We start from the raw sequence: 16,388 nt of genomic DNA, 5'->3' as shown, positions 1-16,388 counted from the left end.
GGTGAATGGTTCTGACCTCGGTGAAACTGACAGCCCATAGACAAAGGAAATGATTACCAACCTGGTTTCCTGTAATTAGGTTAATTTGTCACCAAGTTTCCCCGACTAGAGTTTGGAAACATTCCAGCAGAAGCCGGTTCATCTTTTTATGTGTTCGGCTTCACTGACCAAGAGCAAGTTCAGCCCCAGAAGTGCATAAAAGCCCACGATCCCCCAGGACCACGCTCCAGGACCACGCTCCACTCCTCTGGGCACTCCACCATGAGGTTCCACCCCCTTCTTTCTGTTCTTCTGCTCTGTGTGACTATAATACCAAAAGGTAAGCGGGTGGCATGATCCCAGAAGCGGATTGTGGAAGAAGCCTCAGTTCCACTCTGAGCATTGTACTGGATGCCCCCGCGCATCCCCTTTAGACCCAAGGATGCCAAAAGCAAGAAGCAGGGTGGGGAGTCCTGCCAACATAGAATGGGTTGCAAGAGCTCTAACGGTAGGAGAAGGCTGTGGCCACTGGGGAGGTGGGCGGGGGGGGGGGGGGGGGCCGGAGACAGTTCGTGACTTCATAGATTCTGTTTCCAAGGAAGTTGTGACTCTAGAGCACGGGTGAGGGTCCGCTGCCTCCTGTTTCATCCTTGGCATGTTTCCACTGTCCTAGCTTCATCGACAGACACCAATGTTGAGATACAATAAAAGTGAGAGTCTACATTGCTTCTTTTTTCCAATGGCAATGATTAACTATGTATCCTTTCTCCCACTGCCATGTAATATAACCATTATAACATATGAAAACTATACAAATTCTATTTATCTACTAGACAACCATTTTCTTCTGTGGGTCTATATGTTTATGCCAATGTCTAGTAGGCTACAAATAAATATCCATGAGGAAGGGCATTTATTCCTAGGTATCAATATCAATAAGTGATTTAATATTATCTTTTTGCCTCCAACTACTGTCGGGGCATGAACGTGTGTCACAGTCCCTGGGACCTCATTACGTTTTGGCTTCCTACGCAGAAAAAGATGCCCTTAAATTTCAGATTTACATTTAGCAGGAAGCACAACACTGGCAGAATAATTGTTCTACTTCTTTTGACTGAAGAAAGAAAGAAACATCTCCTAAGCAGAGACTCATTCTGTCCTATCCCCCGTGCAGCAGGTAAACTGTACAGGCCACTGCGTCACAAAACTCTATCCTGCAAAGAAAATGGTAGCTGTTCTGGCTTTGCCTGCCAAACTCATGCATTTGGAGTCTACACTGGAAATAAAGCTCAACCAGTGCCTTCCACACCTGGCCGGTGAAAGGCCACCTCTTCCTCCAAAAGATGGTGACTTTCTCATCTAGAATGGTCATGACAAGGCAGAGCTAGTGTTGTGGGCTACATCCAGCTTTCCCATCACTCCACTGTTTCACTGCATAGAGATCATTAGGAACCACTCGCTAAGGGCAGAGTAGAACACGAAACTGCTCTGGCTGAAGTTTCTACGAAGGCTAGGGCACACCCATACACAGGTTAGGAGCCCTCAGTTCAAAAACTGCACCAGCTTCTCTATCTATGTATGGTTTTGTTTTTGTTTTTTTTTCTTTAGAAACAAGGATAGCTAAGTGTTTAAACATGAAATAACAACTATTTTTTTTTTTTAAATCTCAGCCAAAGAAAGCCATCAAACTCTTAGAGTCAAAGAAGGTAGACATCAAAGACCCATCAGAACTGGTACATTATGGAATTGAGGTTTAGCAGGATGGTCAGGAACTACTTTCTATTAAAGAACATTAGCAAAACTCTCTCTCTCTTCTCTCTCTCTCTCTCTCTCTCTCTCTCTCTCTCTCTCTCTCTCTCCAGCAACATGCACTGTGATCCCCTAGCTGTGCTCAAAAGGCAAGGGAGATGCTAAAATTGAGAAAAGTATGGGCTGTATAATCCTAAACAGACAGGAATTTAAAAAACATGGAAGCCAGGTGCCAGTGGCTCACACCAGTCATTCTAGCTACTCAGGAGGCTGAGATCTGAGGATCACAGTCAAAGCCAGCCTAGGCAGGAAAGTCTGTGAGACTCTTATCTCCAATTAACTACTCAAAAACCAGAAGTGGCACTGTGGCTCAAGTGGTAGAGCACTAGCCTTGAGCTGAAGAGCTGAGGGACAGCACCCAGGCCCAGAGTTCAAGTCCCAAGACTGACAAAATAAAGAGAGAAAGAAAGAAAAAGAGAAAGGAAGGAAGGAAGGAAGAGAAATGAAAGAAAAGAAAAAGAAAAGTAGAGAAGAGAAAAGAAAAGAAAACATATGAAGCCAGGCACAGCTGGCTTAAAGATATACTTCTAGCTACTCAGGAGGCTGAGCTCGGAAGATCACAGTTCTAAGCCAGCCCAGGTAGACAGATCTGAGACTTTTATCTTCAGCTAGCCAGCAAAAAGCCAGAAGTGAAGGTGTACATCAAGTATTTGAGCACCAACCTTGAACTGAAAAGCTAAACAAGAACATGAGTCCTGAGTTCAATCCCCAGGAAAAAATATATGGATACATTTAAGGAATAATACCTTCTATCTCTGAGAAGAATTCTCTTCACACATCTCTACATAAAAGGAATTGAGTAGCTCAAGAACATTATTTCTTTTTTAATATAAATTTATTGTTCTTGTTAAGGTGTTGTACAGAGGGTTGACAAGTCCCTGAGTCAGGTAATGAATACAATTCTCAGACAATGTCACCCCTTCCTTCACATTATTCCAGATTTCCCTTCCTGTCCCTGCCACAAGTTGCATAGCTCATAGTTTACATAGTGTACACTGAACACCATTAGTGCATTTGTTTACCCTACTCCTTGCATTTCTGTGCCCACCCTTTTCCCACCTTCCTAAAAAACGTAAACACAAACACTAGTAGCAACAATAAAAACCTCATATTTCCATTATCTGGAATTCCTTTTGATATAGCATATTAGATCTTCAGAGGAATAATACTTGAGGTCCCTCCCTGAAGAACATCCTCCTTTCTTCTGTTTGTATGTTAATGCATAGAGCCCAGATATGTTTTCATGTCCAGTTATATTTTAGATTTAGCTTCTACATATAAGAGAAAACATGTGATGTTTGTGTCTCTGAGCCTGGCTTACTTAATTCAATATGATTTGTTCTTGGTCCATCTATTTCCCTACAAATGACATAACCTTATGCTTTCTTCTGGATGAGTAAAATTCCTTTGTGTATAGGTACCACATTTTATTGATGCACTCATCTGCAGTAGCGCATCTGAGCTGTTTCCATAACTTGGCTATTGTGCATAGTGCAAGTGTATATGCGTGTCTTTACCATCTGCTGACTTGTGATGCTCTGGGTAGATGCCCAGGAGTGGTAGGGACATTGTTTCTTAAATAGCTGGGGAACTGAATGAAGGTGGAATCTGAATGATAGGGTATCTACAGAAGGAGATGAAAATGAAGCTGGCAGTACACTGGAGGACCGAAGAACAATGATTTCATTCTGCACAGCGTTTGTCAGGGAGGAGATGTGGAGCATTTGTTATAGGATGAGGTTCACTAGTTGGGAAATTCAGCTCTGCCGTGCCTTACCAGCTAAATTCCAAAACCAGCGGTGCCTGGGGGAGGGTCAGACCACAACGCTATACTATTTAAGAAGTCAACCTGTTTCTTCCAAGGTGTATGGGATCCCTTGTAGTCCCTTGTCTCCACATAGGATCCTGCTTCTGTCTAGGTGGCTGATCTTTTCATTATGTTCAAATCATTCTCCAAGGGGAGGGAAGAGGGTGTCATTGCTTGAATATTTCCAACGTGTAGGTAGTGAACGGATAATGTCACATCTCCTCCTGTGCAGGAAATACTGGCCTCATTCCAGGGACAAAGAGATGCACTATGTTGAAAGGAAAGTGCCAGGAGAAAGGATGCACAACCACAGAACACAAGATGGGCGAATGCAGCAGCCACAAGGTGTGCTGCCGGAAGTGGTGGATATACGGACCCTACCCAACTCCAGTGCCCAAAGCAAAACCTTCGTAGACGGGTGCAAACGAGGAGTGTTCCCAAACGAGGAGCGCTCCCAACTCCAGAACGTGTGGACACGTCTGGTAGACTTCAGTTAAGCCAAACTTCCTTTTCCTCTTGGACTGGAAATAAAAATGTTGTTCTCATTTCATAGGAACTGGTCCCTGGGGCATTTCTTATTAATGCGCATAGCAGCCTCTTCAAAGCGATGAGATTCATCTGAGTCATACTGTCGCCTCATATCCTGAAGATAAGTATACAAAATATGAGTGCCTAAGAAAAAAGACAAAGGCAAGACTCAGAATGAACTCACAGCAGACGGCATTTGCTTATTGGGCGTCAGCGCTCTTCCTCCTGTGGTCCTGGAAAAGCCCCACTTTTCCAGTAGGGAGGATAGCTGGGGGGGGAGCACTTGCCTGGCATAAACCATGAATAAGGCACCTGACTGGGGCCATCACCCCAAAATACACAGTCCCAAATGACAGCATTGCACTGGTTAAAATCCAAAAAGATTAAAATTCCTGCAAGAGGCATTTATTTACACAAGACAGAATTCATTTGGAAAACACAAAAGCAGAACACCTTACTGGCCACTGCACCATAAAATAGGCAAGAGCACTTGACCCTTGCTAAGCAATAAATAAAAAAATAAAATAAAACAGGCAAGAGTAATGCATATGTCTTCACAGGCATAAACAGATACACTGGGGGCAGAGCAATTATGAATAATATGCATTAAGAAAAAAATCAAAAGTAACATTTATAACGGTGTATCATCATGGGTGAGAACTGTGTGCAACCAACTTCATAACTGCTATCATTTGAAATATCATGATGGACAACCTAAGTGGGCTGTCATGATCACCCAATGAAAGCCAGCAATGAGGCTGAGCACAGGGCTTGTGCCTTGTGGCAAGCCATACTCAATGAAGTTGAAAATTCCTAGGTCAAATTCACTATCTGATGGTAAATGAACTCGTCTTCTGTTGTAACAACCTGTACTTAAGAACTTGACTTAAGAGCCATTTCTCCTGTGCTCTTTGAGGAAGTCCCTTGCCAGAGCACCTGATCTTTCACCTGGGGGGCCCTACGCCATCTGGGGATAAGCATTGTTCCATGCTCACTAGGTGTTACCAGCCCATCCCATAATTCAGCGGACCTTCCTCCCACCCTTCTCCTCATCTCCAGCCGTTATTCTCAGGCATCCTGGGGACCCTGACTGCCCACCCGCCTCATCAGACTACAGCTGTCAGAAGGTCTCCAGAGCTTCTGCTCTTCCTGTTCCATGAAGGACTTCAGTGATTTCGCTCAGGAATGTTACTGCTTTGCAATAAGAACTGAACTCGCTGAGTTTTCCTCATAAGGCTAAGGACTCACAGATCCATGAGAAAAACTGGTACCTTCTTTGTAATCGGAGCTGGGGAAGATTCCAGATCAGCCCTGGTGGCCATGAATGGAGTGCTCTCCAACAAGGTCATCCTTTGTGCTTGTAGAGTATTAGGGAGGCTGGGCCCAGCTGCCCTGGCTCTGTAGCCTGGCAGGAGGGAGGGCTAGCAGCCTGGAGGCTAGGCATCTCCATCAACCTGTGTATTTTCTAACCCAACCATCCCTTAATCATGTGACCGTACCTTCCCAAGATGATGAGTCAATGACACACTGCTCTATCCAGTCTTTCTTTTCCCATGAGGAGGGAGATAAAGGAGATAAATACTTTGACTCTGTAAATGTTAATCTTCACAGTTCCTCCTGAAACCACAAGGCAATATTGATGTTTCAACAGAACAAATCTCCCTCCCTGCACCATGGCTGAGTATATGCTGAGTATATTCTCTGACCTTTGTCCAAACCCTGCCAGCATTTAACAAATGTACTTGGAGTGACTGGCGGGCACATCTGCAGCTTGCAATCTTCTGACACAAAGCTTCCCTGGAACACAGAGATGTTCTTGCTACTGAAAGGTTCAATAATCCTCTAGCTGCTGCCTCGTGGGGGTTGTGTGCACAGAGGAGCTCTGGGCATCTCACCTGCTGGCTGGGATCCGTGTGCTCACCATGAGAGCCCTGCTTTCCTTCCTCGGGGCCTTTGCCTTGTTATCCATGCTTTCTCCAGGTAAGACAGAGACTTTTCACTCCAGAGTTAAGAAAATGGAGGTGAGAGAGAGGCAAGGTCTTCCCAGAGTTTGAAACACAGAGTTTGAAAATATAAGAACAAGGGTATATTTTTACTGTCCAAAGAAGGGCATGTGGAAAGTTAGAGAGCTGATATTAAAGACAGCATCTATAAGGTGGTTCTTTTGTTAATTTAAGGCATGAGCTTTAACTTGAGGTTTCTGCTAGACCAAAAGATGGTTGGAAGCTACAGACAGGAAATTTGGGGAAATGAGAAGAAGGCAGAGGGGATGGGGAAGAGGTGGAAAACACTGTCCTCACCGGGGATTTTAGAATCAGTGCCAAGTACACATATGGGCCCTCAAAAAGAACTTTTGTAATAAACAGAAAGAGCTGGAAGCGGCACTGTGGCTCAAGTGCTAGCCTTGAGCAAAAGAAGCTCAGGGACAGTGCCCAGGCCCTGAGTTCAAGCCTCAGGACTGGCACAAAAAAAACAAAACAAAAAAAAAAAAACCTTCCACTGAGATTGCAGGGGCTCATGCAACAGGTATTAATCGATATGAAAAGTTTAGTATAGGAGGGGATTGTTACTTCAAGCAATGGATAGATAAAGAAAATTCAGGGCTGGGAAGGTGGCTCAGTGGTAGAGCGCTTGCTTTGCATGCATGAGGCCCTGGGTTCGATTCCTCAGGACCACAAAAGCAGAAAAAATTTTTAAAAAAAGCCAGAAGTGGTGCCGTGGCTCAAGTGGTAGAGTGCTAGCCTTGAGCTGAAGAGCTGAGGGACAGCGCCCAGGCCCAGAGTTCAGGCCCCACAACCAGACCAAAAACAAAAAAAAAGAAAAGAAAAGAAAATTCAAAAAGAAAGCATTGCATTGGGACTACAGTTTAGACCAAAATCCTAAACAAACATGTAAAATAGTCCCTCCAACAGCAGAAATATAGTGCACACAGATATTCTCCACAAGTGATCATGAAACAAACTGCAGCACATGTAGGAAGATGGAAATCATACCAGGCATCTTTTCCAATCACAGTGACATGCAGCTATAAATCATTAATAGGAAGAAGTTCAGAAAATTTACAAATTCATGGAAACATTCTTTTTTTTTGGGGGGGGGGAGTCCAGTTGTGGGGCCTGAACTCTGGGCCTGGGCGCTGTCCCTCAGCTCTTCAGCTCAAGGCTAGCGCTCTACCACTTGAGCCACAGCGCCGCTTCCATCTTTTTTCTTTTTGCATATGTGGTGCTGAGGAATCGAACCCAGGGCCTCAGGCATGCAAGGTAAGCGCTCTACCACTGAGCCACCTTCCCAGCCCGACTCCATGAGACTCTTATCTCCAATGAACCACCAGAAAACTCCAAGTAGAGCTATGGCTCAAGTGGTAGAGCACTAGCCTAGAGCAAAAGAGCTCAGGGACAGCGCCCAGGCCCTGAGTTCAAGCTCCACAACAACAACTAAGTCCCGTCTTACCTTTTTTCTCTTTATGGAAGAAATAACTTCCCTTTACCCTCTGGCTCCACTATCTCGCATGGATTTATTTATTTTCCAGGAAGGTTCTTTGTTGCTACTGTATTTTCTTTTTTTTTTTCTCAGTCCAGTCGTGGGGCCTGCACTCTGGGCCTGGGCGCTGTCCCTCAGCTCTTCAGCTCAAGGCTAGCGCTCAACCACTTTAGCCACAGCACCACTTCCGGCTGTTTTCTTTTTGCTTATGTGGTACCAGGAATCGAACTCAGAGCCTCATGCATGCAAGGCAAGCGCTCTACCACTGAGCCACCTTCCCAGTCCCACTACTGTATTTTCTTGCTGAAGCATTGCAGAGATAAAGAAGGGCAAGCAATATAGTATATTACAACTTTTCTTCTCTTTTCAAAGCCAGAAGCTTCCTTTTCAAAGCTGCCTGTTCAACAAGATACTACAGCTGCAGGATGAAGTGCAACATGGATGAATATTCAGTTAGATACTGCGAAGACTGGAGCATCTGCTGTAAGACCAAGAAATCAGAAATTAAGAGAAAAAAGAAATGGTGAAAAGTCTCTATATTCTCTTTGGATTCCAGGAAAACAAACAAAAAGTGTGTAGAATGCCCTTATGTATCCCATAATAATCAATATGATGGATAAAAGAAATGTCACCATAACTACATGTCTAGATGGTCAGGTTAAAATAAATACACACTTGATAAAGTCTCACCACTCTATTGTCATGTGTGAATCTTAGCATTTACTTCCGTAATTTCTATCTACAAGCACACTGTTTCTTGACCTATCCTACTACCTCCCAGTCAGTTAGCAAACAATTCAAAATCCTCTCTGGGGAAGGTAAGATTATCCTGCAGTAAGGAGGCCAGGTCTGGCTGGCGCCATATTGGCCACATGGTGGGTGGTAGGGTCTGGCATCTTGTCTTCATGCTGTGGGAAGGAAACCTCCCCCCCATCACCCGCCTCGCAGGTAATATGCTGGGGGAAGGAAACCTCCCCCCCCCATCACCCGCCTCGCAGGTAATGGGTGTTCGTACCCCTGAAGGCAGAGGCAGGCCCTTGGCTGATAGGTTACTGACTCTGTCAGTCCAGTGCCCGGGACTGGGAATTTCCCGAGGATCTGCCCCCTGCACGGACCCATTTAGGCCTGGACCAACCTAACCAGAGAACTCCATGCCATGTGTGTCTCCATGATCGTGTCCTGGGTCCTGTCTCCTGGCTTGTCTCCAGTCATCATGGAGTCCTAATTCAGCTCTCCATTGGAGCTGAACTGGCTTGTTGGTATTGTTTTTGTTATTTCTTTCCTCTTTAGCATGTGTATTTGCATGCTGCAGGCCTTTGTAACAACTGGCAGCCTGCAGCCTGCTAACTGCATAATAAAGACTCCAATATTCTATATTTTAAAATGTGGCTTCTGGGATGATTTACCGTACAACAATCCCAAATCATTTTGGAAATTAATCTCTTGCGTCATGACCCATTTTATTTTGGAAATTATCTCTTGAGTCATGCAGTATTCAATATGGAAAGGTATCACTTTGGTTCGGGCTGATATGTGGAACTTACTCTTCGCCTTGTGAGCATACCAATGGCATACTGACTGTGTAAAGCTAGCAAACAAAAACAGAAAAACTGGGGGCTGGGAAGGTGGCTCAGTGGTAGAGCGCTTGCCTTGCATGCCTGAGGCCCTGGGTTCGATTCCTCAGCACCACATAAGCAAAAAGAAAAAAGCCGGAGGTGGTGCTGTGGCTCAAGTGGTTGAGCGCTAGCCTTGAGCTGAAGAGCTGAGGGACAGTGCCCAGGCCCAGAGTTCAGGCCCCACGACCGGACCCAAAAAAAAACCAAAAAACAGAAAAACTGGGCTGGGAAGGTGGCTCAGTGGTAGAGTGCTTGCCTTGGATGCATGAGGCCCTGGGTTCCATTCCTCAGCACTACATAAGCAGAAAAAGCCAGAAGTGGCTCCGTGGCTCAAGTGGTAGAGTGCTAGCCTTGAGCTGAAGAGCTGAGGGATAGCGCCCAGCCCCAGAGCTCAGGCCCCATGACTGGCAAAAAACAAAAACAAAAACAGAAAAACTGCCATCGGCAGAAGCAGGCTCTGGAAAGAGCAACGTGTCTGGAATTTGCTTTGTAACTGGAATCCTACCCTCATGGTTGTAACTTGAAAAGATAAATGAAAAAAAAATCTACCTCTGGAAGCTGGATAATAAAATATATGAGTTTATTATATGGTTCTTTCACTTTTGTGCATCTTGTTGGTTTTTTTTTTTTCCTGTGTGAATCTCTTTTTTAACTTTAAAAGTGGTGATTATTCACTATAGGGTACAAAATGTTGCAATACATGTATACATGGTACAGTGATCAGGTAACTAACACAGCTATCACCTCTTCATGGTGAGAGCATTTTTTAAAAGTTGAAATCATGGACGTAGAAAGCAGAGTGCCAGGCAGTAGAAAAATAGAGATGTTCGTCAAAGGGTACAGACTATTGAACAACTAACTATCGAACAGCAAACTAAGCACAGGCAAAGCTTTCTTAAAAAATATACAGGTGGGCTGGGAATGTGTCTCCATGGTACAGTGCTTGCCTAGCTGCATGAGGCCCTGGGTTCGATTCCTCAGTACCACATAAATAGAAAAAGCCAGAAGTGGCGCTGTGGCTCAAGTGGTAAAATGCTTAGGGAATGAAAAGGCAGCTGGCCCTCGGGCCTCCCTTCCCACTTTCGGGGCAGAAGAGGAGCTGTGCTCACGTAGCAGGAGGAGCTGTCAGACAGGACAGGGCTGTCAGTCTGGCTCCTCCGGGTTACTCAGCCTAGCATGCCTGCCCTGAGCTCAGTGCGCCCAGGTCTGGGAGTCTTGAGTACACACACCTTCCCACCCCTCCTGCCACGAAGCCTCTCCTCACTGCCTTGCCTTTTCCATCCTTCAGAATCCAGTGCCAGCAGTAAGAGGGGAGCTGCCCTCAAGAGGAAGCTCCGTCCAAAAGAGCAAGTCCCTCACTCACCCAGAGACCGTGTAATTTTCAAAACAGAAAAAGGCATCCATCAGCTGGGATATCAGCAAGGCCTAGGCCATATCTTGGCTTTTTAACTTGCTTGTTGGACAAAGCTAAGCTTCTGTGAGTCTGTTTCTTCACGTAAAAAAAAAGAAAAAGGCAGGGCTGGGAAGGTGGCTCAGTGGTAGAGTTCTTGCCTGGCATGCATGAAGCCCTGGGTTTGATTCCTCAGTACCATATACACAGAAAAAGCCAAAAGTGGTGCTGTGGCTCCAATTGTAGAGTGCTAGCCTTGAGCAAATGATGCTCAGGGACAGTGCCCAGGCCCTGAGTTCAGGGCTGGCAAAAAAGGAAGAAAGAAAGAAAGAAAACTAATACGAACCACAAGGTCTTGCAGGGATTAAAGAAGATCACTGTAGAATGTGCCGGTACGTAAGGTGTAAAGATACCGGACTCATGAGAGCTAGCACTATACGCTTCACTAGTAATGCCCTATTCTGTCTCAAATCTAAGAATATAACTGTATGACAGCCAAACCCAACAAAACAGTAAAAAGCTCATTGTTAAGCTTTTTAAAGATAGCTTAGTCTTGGAAATGAGCTTATTGTCCATTTCTAACTGGTGAATCCCTTAGGAACAGAAGAAAACACAGTTGGAACTGCTTGCAACCAAAGAATCCCTGAGGTTTCTGCGGGAGAGGGGGAGTCTGAGCAGAGGAAGCAGCAGCTAAGGAGGCCCGCAGGGCTGCACAGCTGGCGTGTCTATCTTTTCCTGACTCTGAAGAGTCTCCTCACTGAACATTACCAAATCCAGCCAAAGCCCATGTAGTTCTGCAGCGCCTGGAAGTATCTTCAGAGCGTGTGACCCAACAGCTGGAACTGAGAGAAGATCCAGAATCCTTCAAGCTGAGGACAGGACCAGAGGGTCACAGCCTCCAGACAACCATCACATTCCCTTTAGTGCCTGACACATTTACTCGCTTGTCACTGCCAGAGGAACTTCTCACCTCGTGACACCACCATGAGGCTTTCACTTCCCAGAGTGCCCAGGGTGTCCCTGGGTTCTGTCTGACCAAGTAACCCAGTACATGGTGTGAAAAATGCCCGGCCCATGACAGCTGCCTCCACGCTTTTAATTCATAACACCCGGTCCTGCAGACAGCGTTCACTCATTCACTAAATAATCACCCACTCAGCTCAGTTACCAAGTCACAGACCATGGTACATAAATCCCGTGACCCAGGAACTGCTAAGGTTCAGATGTGAGGATGATACAAGTTTGACCTTGAGGCATCTCCAGCCTGTAGGACGTCTGTCATTTCTCCTGAAGATCATTGATCCCACAGGACTTGATGGCTTGGATACGGTGTGCGTTGACTGAAAGCTTCTATGAACAGGCAAATCCTGTTGCTATTTTCTTTCTAACACTGTCATATATAGAAATAGAGGAATATTCAGATTTGTTCATTCTGGGGAGTGGTATGTCTCCAAACTTTGTGAGTCTAACTCAAGGCACTGAGCTACAGGGAGATCTCATCCGCTTGCAAGCTCACAAGAGCACTTCACACTGCAAACATCTAGTAATATTTGTCTTGTCTTCTCCTCTTAGGACATTTTGTACTTCCTCTTTGTTGTTGTTGTTGTTTGTTTGTTTTTGTTTTTGTCTAGGCTAGAAATGCATTGTGGTTAAGATCTTTAGCATACTCAGATCTATACCTCAGCAGTCTCTGAGTCACAGAATTTATAGAAACTGGCCTGAGAATGAATAAATGAATAATTAAATAATGATTAAATGTCTGTATGCATTGATTGAATTTTACTAACCGAACTATTCAGACAAGTTTTGAGTTACTGTCTTAGCCCAGTGTGGTAATGAAATACCATGGACTGTATGGTTCCAATAAAACTTATATCCTCAAAATTATGGAAATGGGAAATCCACAGAATGTCCCCTGATTCTACGGGTTCCATTTCTTTTTTTAAATTGTTATTATTAAGGAGTTGTACAAACGAGTTACAATCCCATAAGTCAGGTGAAGAGTATAATGTTTCTTGGACAATGTCACCCCTTGCTTCTCTTTCCCCCATTTCCCCCCTCATGTCCCTGCCCATCAGCTGTGTAAGCTCCATTCCTTGTGTAAGCTCCAGGCCTTTGTCAGATGGAATGCCAGTGATGATGTCACCAAAAAGAGGCAGAGACCAAGAGACCATGTCAGTAGAGCCAAGTGAGAATTGAGCTCTGCAGAGAGCTGGGTCCACACAGGGCAAAGGAGCAGAGAGGAGGAGGAAAGCAGACTACTTACCCGGATGGCGTTCACCCTGGCGAGACCCAGACCACTGTCCCCAGAACCGACCACTGTCCCCAGATCCGATGATGCCCATCCCGGTGGAGTCACCAAAGGACGGTGACCAGACCAATGACCAGTGGCGCTGCTGGAAGGAGGTCTGCAGGAGGAGGCGGCCTTCGCCTGGACCTTAAGGACTGAGTTTGTGATTTTGTCATAACAAAGAATTTGAGGAAACATCAAGGTGGAGACCAAGAAAGTCTATTGGTAAAGCAAAGCAAGGGAAAGACAGCAAGATAGGACTCTACCCAGATGGGGTGGGCACAGTGGATGGCGGGTACAATGTGCACCCCAGTGTGATGGGCATTTACAGGGAAAAGTAGGTTGGGGTTTGGCTCAGATTCACCTTGGAGAAGGGCTTCCCTTTGTTCTAACCCTGGGTACATTTCATTGTTCTTACTGTTCCTTTTTTACATTTTTATAATCAAATGAGCCCAGAGACTTCAAGGTTGACACACTAAACTTTGAACACTGATGTCTGGATTTTCTTTTAAACAAAAAAAAATGTATTATGCCACATGCACCCTTCAAAGAGAGTTGTCCATCTGTGTGTGTGAGAGAGAGAGAGTATTTTACAAACACTTTTTGTGCCCAAAGGAGTCACTTTCCCAGAAGTAGTATATATTTTAAAGACTTTCCCACTCAGTCCCCAGCATGCTCATCAGTTGGGCATGCAGGCTGATTAAGGAGAGAGCTATTCTTTTTTGTCCCCCTACTAAATGTTGCAATTGATAAGAGCATGTAAGACTTAAATCAAAAAGAGTGTGTATGTGACTTTAATCGAGCTAGCTATTAACACAGTATATAGCCACTCCGCACTTAACGCTGTAACTCTACATGCTCAGGCTCAACCAAAGGCGGCATATGTTCTGGTTTTATGCAGCACACATCTATGTCATCACAGAGGATATGAAACAATTCATTTGATGCACACGATGTCTTGCAAACACCCCTTGTTCGCCAACATGAATGATACATTTGTCTTATTTCGTTATTCACTCCACCCCGAACTGCCAACAGAAACAAAGGTGGATTTTCAGTCAGTATCCGGCTGGATCATGTGGTCAAGGTTAGGTTAGACTCAGGGCTGGGCTTTACAACATGAATGACAGGTTCAGGATACCCAAAGATGAACTGTGTCTAGATAGCACCTTTCTAATTTGCTTCTCTCTGAAAAAAGGGGGCCTATGATGAGCTATGAGCTCCCATGGTCCACAGCTACCTGGTTCACAAATCGATTCTACACAGGTGTTAGGGAGCGGCAGGTGCTTCTGCGAGCAACCCTTAGGGATGGAAAGATTGTCCAGGTGTACTCATGGGGCCTCAGTGGGCAGCAGGCATGCGGAGTCTGAGTGAGCAATTCCCAACGCATGGGCACGGAGAATGCAAGATGGCTGCACCATCGCTCCGGAAGCCCCTGGCTCTACTGCATTTCCCCATCCTGTTCTGCACCACATCTTGCTCAGTGGCCGCCTGCCTGCCCTGGCTCAGGTCCTCAGAACACCCCTAGTGGATGAAACCCACGCCCAAAGCTCTTGCCAGTGACTTTTCCAGATGGTAAGACCTAAGTTCCTTGGAAATCAGGGGTGCAAGATTGGCATCGGGAAGGCACGCGGTGAGGACGCAGCCCCCCCAGTCACCCCAGTTTTGCAGGCTCTATCTTATTCTCTCCCCACCAGTTGTTTCCCTGTGTGGATTGGGCCTTTGTGGAAAAGTGAAGCAGCACGTGAAAATAATCGAGTCAAACTCGTCTTCCACGTGCCGGTGGTCTCTGGGGACAAAAGTCTCCGTGGTGGCGCAGAGTGTGCAGACTGAGACACGGTCACACAGCGGGCGGGAGGGCCGCAGGCACAGCCCATCCTCCGCTGCTGCTTATGACGTCACCCTGGGCCATCGGTGACCTCATAGCTCGAATGTCAAAGCCTGAGGCCCAAGGTAGGAGCTTTCTGTCATCCTGAGAACTCCCATGCTTCTAACTTAAGTCAGCTCTTGGTTTTTGTCAAGTTCCCTGCGTCTGTCCAGGAACAGAAATGCTGAGTGCTAAAAAAGAAAAAAAAATCATGCTTCATGGGCCGCTGAGCTAGAAGTTGGTTTACTGCTCTGCGTGCACATTCTGCTCAGGACATTTTCCCTAGGAAACAGGCCACAGTTAGCTGACGTAAGGAGAGGCACGTTCTAAGAACCCTCAAGAGAATGCCGCCCAACTGAACCCTTCCTGTCTGCAAAAGGTTGTGTGTTGGGTGTTGTTTTTTTCTTGTTTATTTTTTTTTTCCAGTCCTGGGGCTTGAACTCGGCTGAATGCGGTCCCTGAGCCTGTCTATGCTCAAGGCGAGCACTCTACCACTTGAGCCACAGCTCCACTTCCTGTCTTTTCTGGGTAGTTTATTGGAGATAAGAGTCTCACAGACTTTCCTGCCTGGGCTGGCTTCAAATGGCAGTCCTCAGATCTCAGCCTCCTGAATGGCTGGGAGCAGAAGCATGAGCTACCTGTACCCAACTAAAAGGTCTTTTTGTCTGCTTTGCTCCCTCTGTACCAATATCAACCTGACCTTCTCCACAAGCTCCATAGACTCTCCAGATCAAAGTCCGGAGCCAGTGTCTTCTCAGAAGAGAGCCTGTTATGCATGCTTAGCAAATCGTCTCTACCCTGAAGTAGCCCAGAGCATCTACCGCTGCTCTCATTCTCTCTCCTGGCTTCCCTGTCTCACCAATGTAGAACCCTCACTCACTCTCCCTTCCCTGTCCTTAAATCCACGGGGAACGAGATCTGCTTTACCTGCTGGAACACAGGAGAGCAAGACAAGAACCACAAGGACCAACAGTAGGCTCCTCATGGCCAAGACGATCCACACAGAGGCAGCTGGTGTGCGAGGGAGGGTCCCGCTCTATGTAGCTTTCGAGAGAGGGGGAGACTCGTGGCTAATGAACCTTTGAGAACAAGAACAACTGCTTGCTCCACTGAGCAGTCCCATAAACAAAAGGTCCGACTTTGAAGATGACATTTAAGCACAAAAGTCTGCTTGCTGGTGCCAACTGCATGCTAGAAACTGAGTCTGTAAGCAGACTCGACGGAAGGCCACACCCAGAGTGCTCAGTCGCTCTTTGCACTGAGCATGCCAGTCATGTGCACAAGCACAGGGCCTGCTTCATATCTTACACACACGGAACTCATTGCTACACATACACAAGCGTTCACCTTCACATGAAGAAGTACAATTCTCAGATGGAATAAAAGACTTTCCAAGTTTGCACAAATTATCACAGGAAACCGCCCGGCATCCACAAGGCTTTCCTAAGTCCTGGATGGACAAGAATTAAAGTAGGGCCTAACTTGATCCTAGGGTAGCTCTTCTTTTTTCTTGAGGAAAATGGAAGCTCCACAAATGGCATGGACGAATTCCCACACACCACCACCACGAGCCAGGACAGCCTGTGCCCCATGCTGGGCACGTCCTGGGCAATGTGAAGGTA

At 46.0% G+C, this 16,388-nt stretch overlaps 3 protein-coding genes across 3 annotated transcripts; 2 read left to right on the top strand and 1 right to left on the bottom strand.

Annotated features, from left to right (window-relative positions):
- Nucleotides 1-261: 261 nt before the first annotated feature.
- Nucleotides 262-4,009, top strand: Defb130b (defensin beta 130B). Its single transcript, XM_042699875.1, has 2 exons — nt 262-319; nt 3,828-4,009. Exons 1-2 carry the CDS (start codon nt 262-264, stop codon nt 4,007-4,009), a joined length of 240 nt encoding a protein of 79 aa, XP_042555809.1.
- A 2,036-nt stretch (nt 4,010-6,045) lies between these two features.
- Nucleotides 6,046-8,130, top strand: LOC122125274 (beta-defensin 43-like). Its single transcript, XM_042699874.1, has 2 exons — nt 6,046-6,103; nt 7,997-8,130. The coding sequence occupies exons 1-2, from the start codon at nt 6,046-6,048 to the stop codon at nt 8,128-8,130; spliced, it is 192 nt and encodes a 63-aa protein (XP_042555808.1).
- Nucleotides 8,131-13,736: 5,606 nt separating this feature from the next.
- On the bottom strand, nt 13,737-15,751 carry Defb135 (defensin beta 135). Its single transcript, XM_042699873.1, has 2 exons — nt 15,694-15,751; nt 13,737-13,927 (listed from the first exon to the last, which is right to left on the bottom strand). Exons 1-2 carry the CDS (start codon nt 15,749-15,751, stop codon nt 13,737-13,739), a joined length of 249 nt encoding a protein of 82 aa, XP_042555807.1.
- Nucleotides 15,752-16,388: the final 637 nt, after the last annotated feature.

The sequence above is a fragment of the Dipodomys spectabilis genome, unplaced genomic scaffold (genome assembly GCF_019054845.1).
Source record: "Dipodomys spectabilis isolate Male_0828 unplaced genomic scaffold, ASM1905484v1 ptg000263l, whole genome shotgun sequence".
In the NCBI taxonomy this organism is placed as follows: Eukaryota; Metazoa; Chordata; class Mammalia; order Rodentia; family Heteromyidae; genus Dipodomys; species Dipodomys spectabilis.
Note: the sequence above shows the minus strand (reverse complement) of the source record. Positions and strands in the feature narration are given on the sequence as shown.

Bases quoted from the DNA above. Each gene is read 5' to 3' on its own strand.
- LOC122125274 (XM_042699874.1), top strand. From the start codon at position 6,046: ATGAGAGCCCTGCTTTCCTTCCTCGGGGCCTTTGCCTTGTTATCCATG. The intron at 6,104-7,996 runs GTAAGACAGAGA...TCCTTTTCAAAG, and splicing joins GTTATCCATGCTTTCTCCAG to CTGCCTGTTCAACAAGATAC.
- Defb130b (XM_042699875.1), top strand. From the start codon at position 262: ATGAGGTTCCACCCCCTTCTTTCTGTTCTTCTGCTCTGTGTGACTATA. The intron at 320-3,827 runs GTAAGCGGGTGG...CCTCCTGTGCAG, and splicing joins TGTGACTATAATACCAAAAG to GAAATACTGGCCTCATTCCA.
- Defb135 (XM_042699873.1), bottom strand. From the start codon at position 15,751: ATGAGGAGCCTACTGTTGGTCCTTGTGGTTCTTGTCTTGCTCTCCTGT. The intron at 13,928-15,693 runs GTAAAGCAGATC...TTCTGTTGGCAG, and splicing joins GCTCTCCTGTGTTCCAGCAG to TTCGGGGTGGAGTGAATAAC.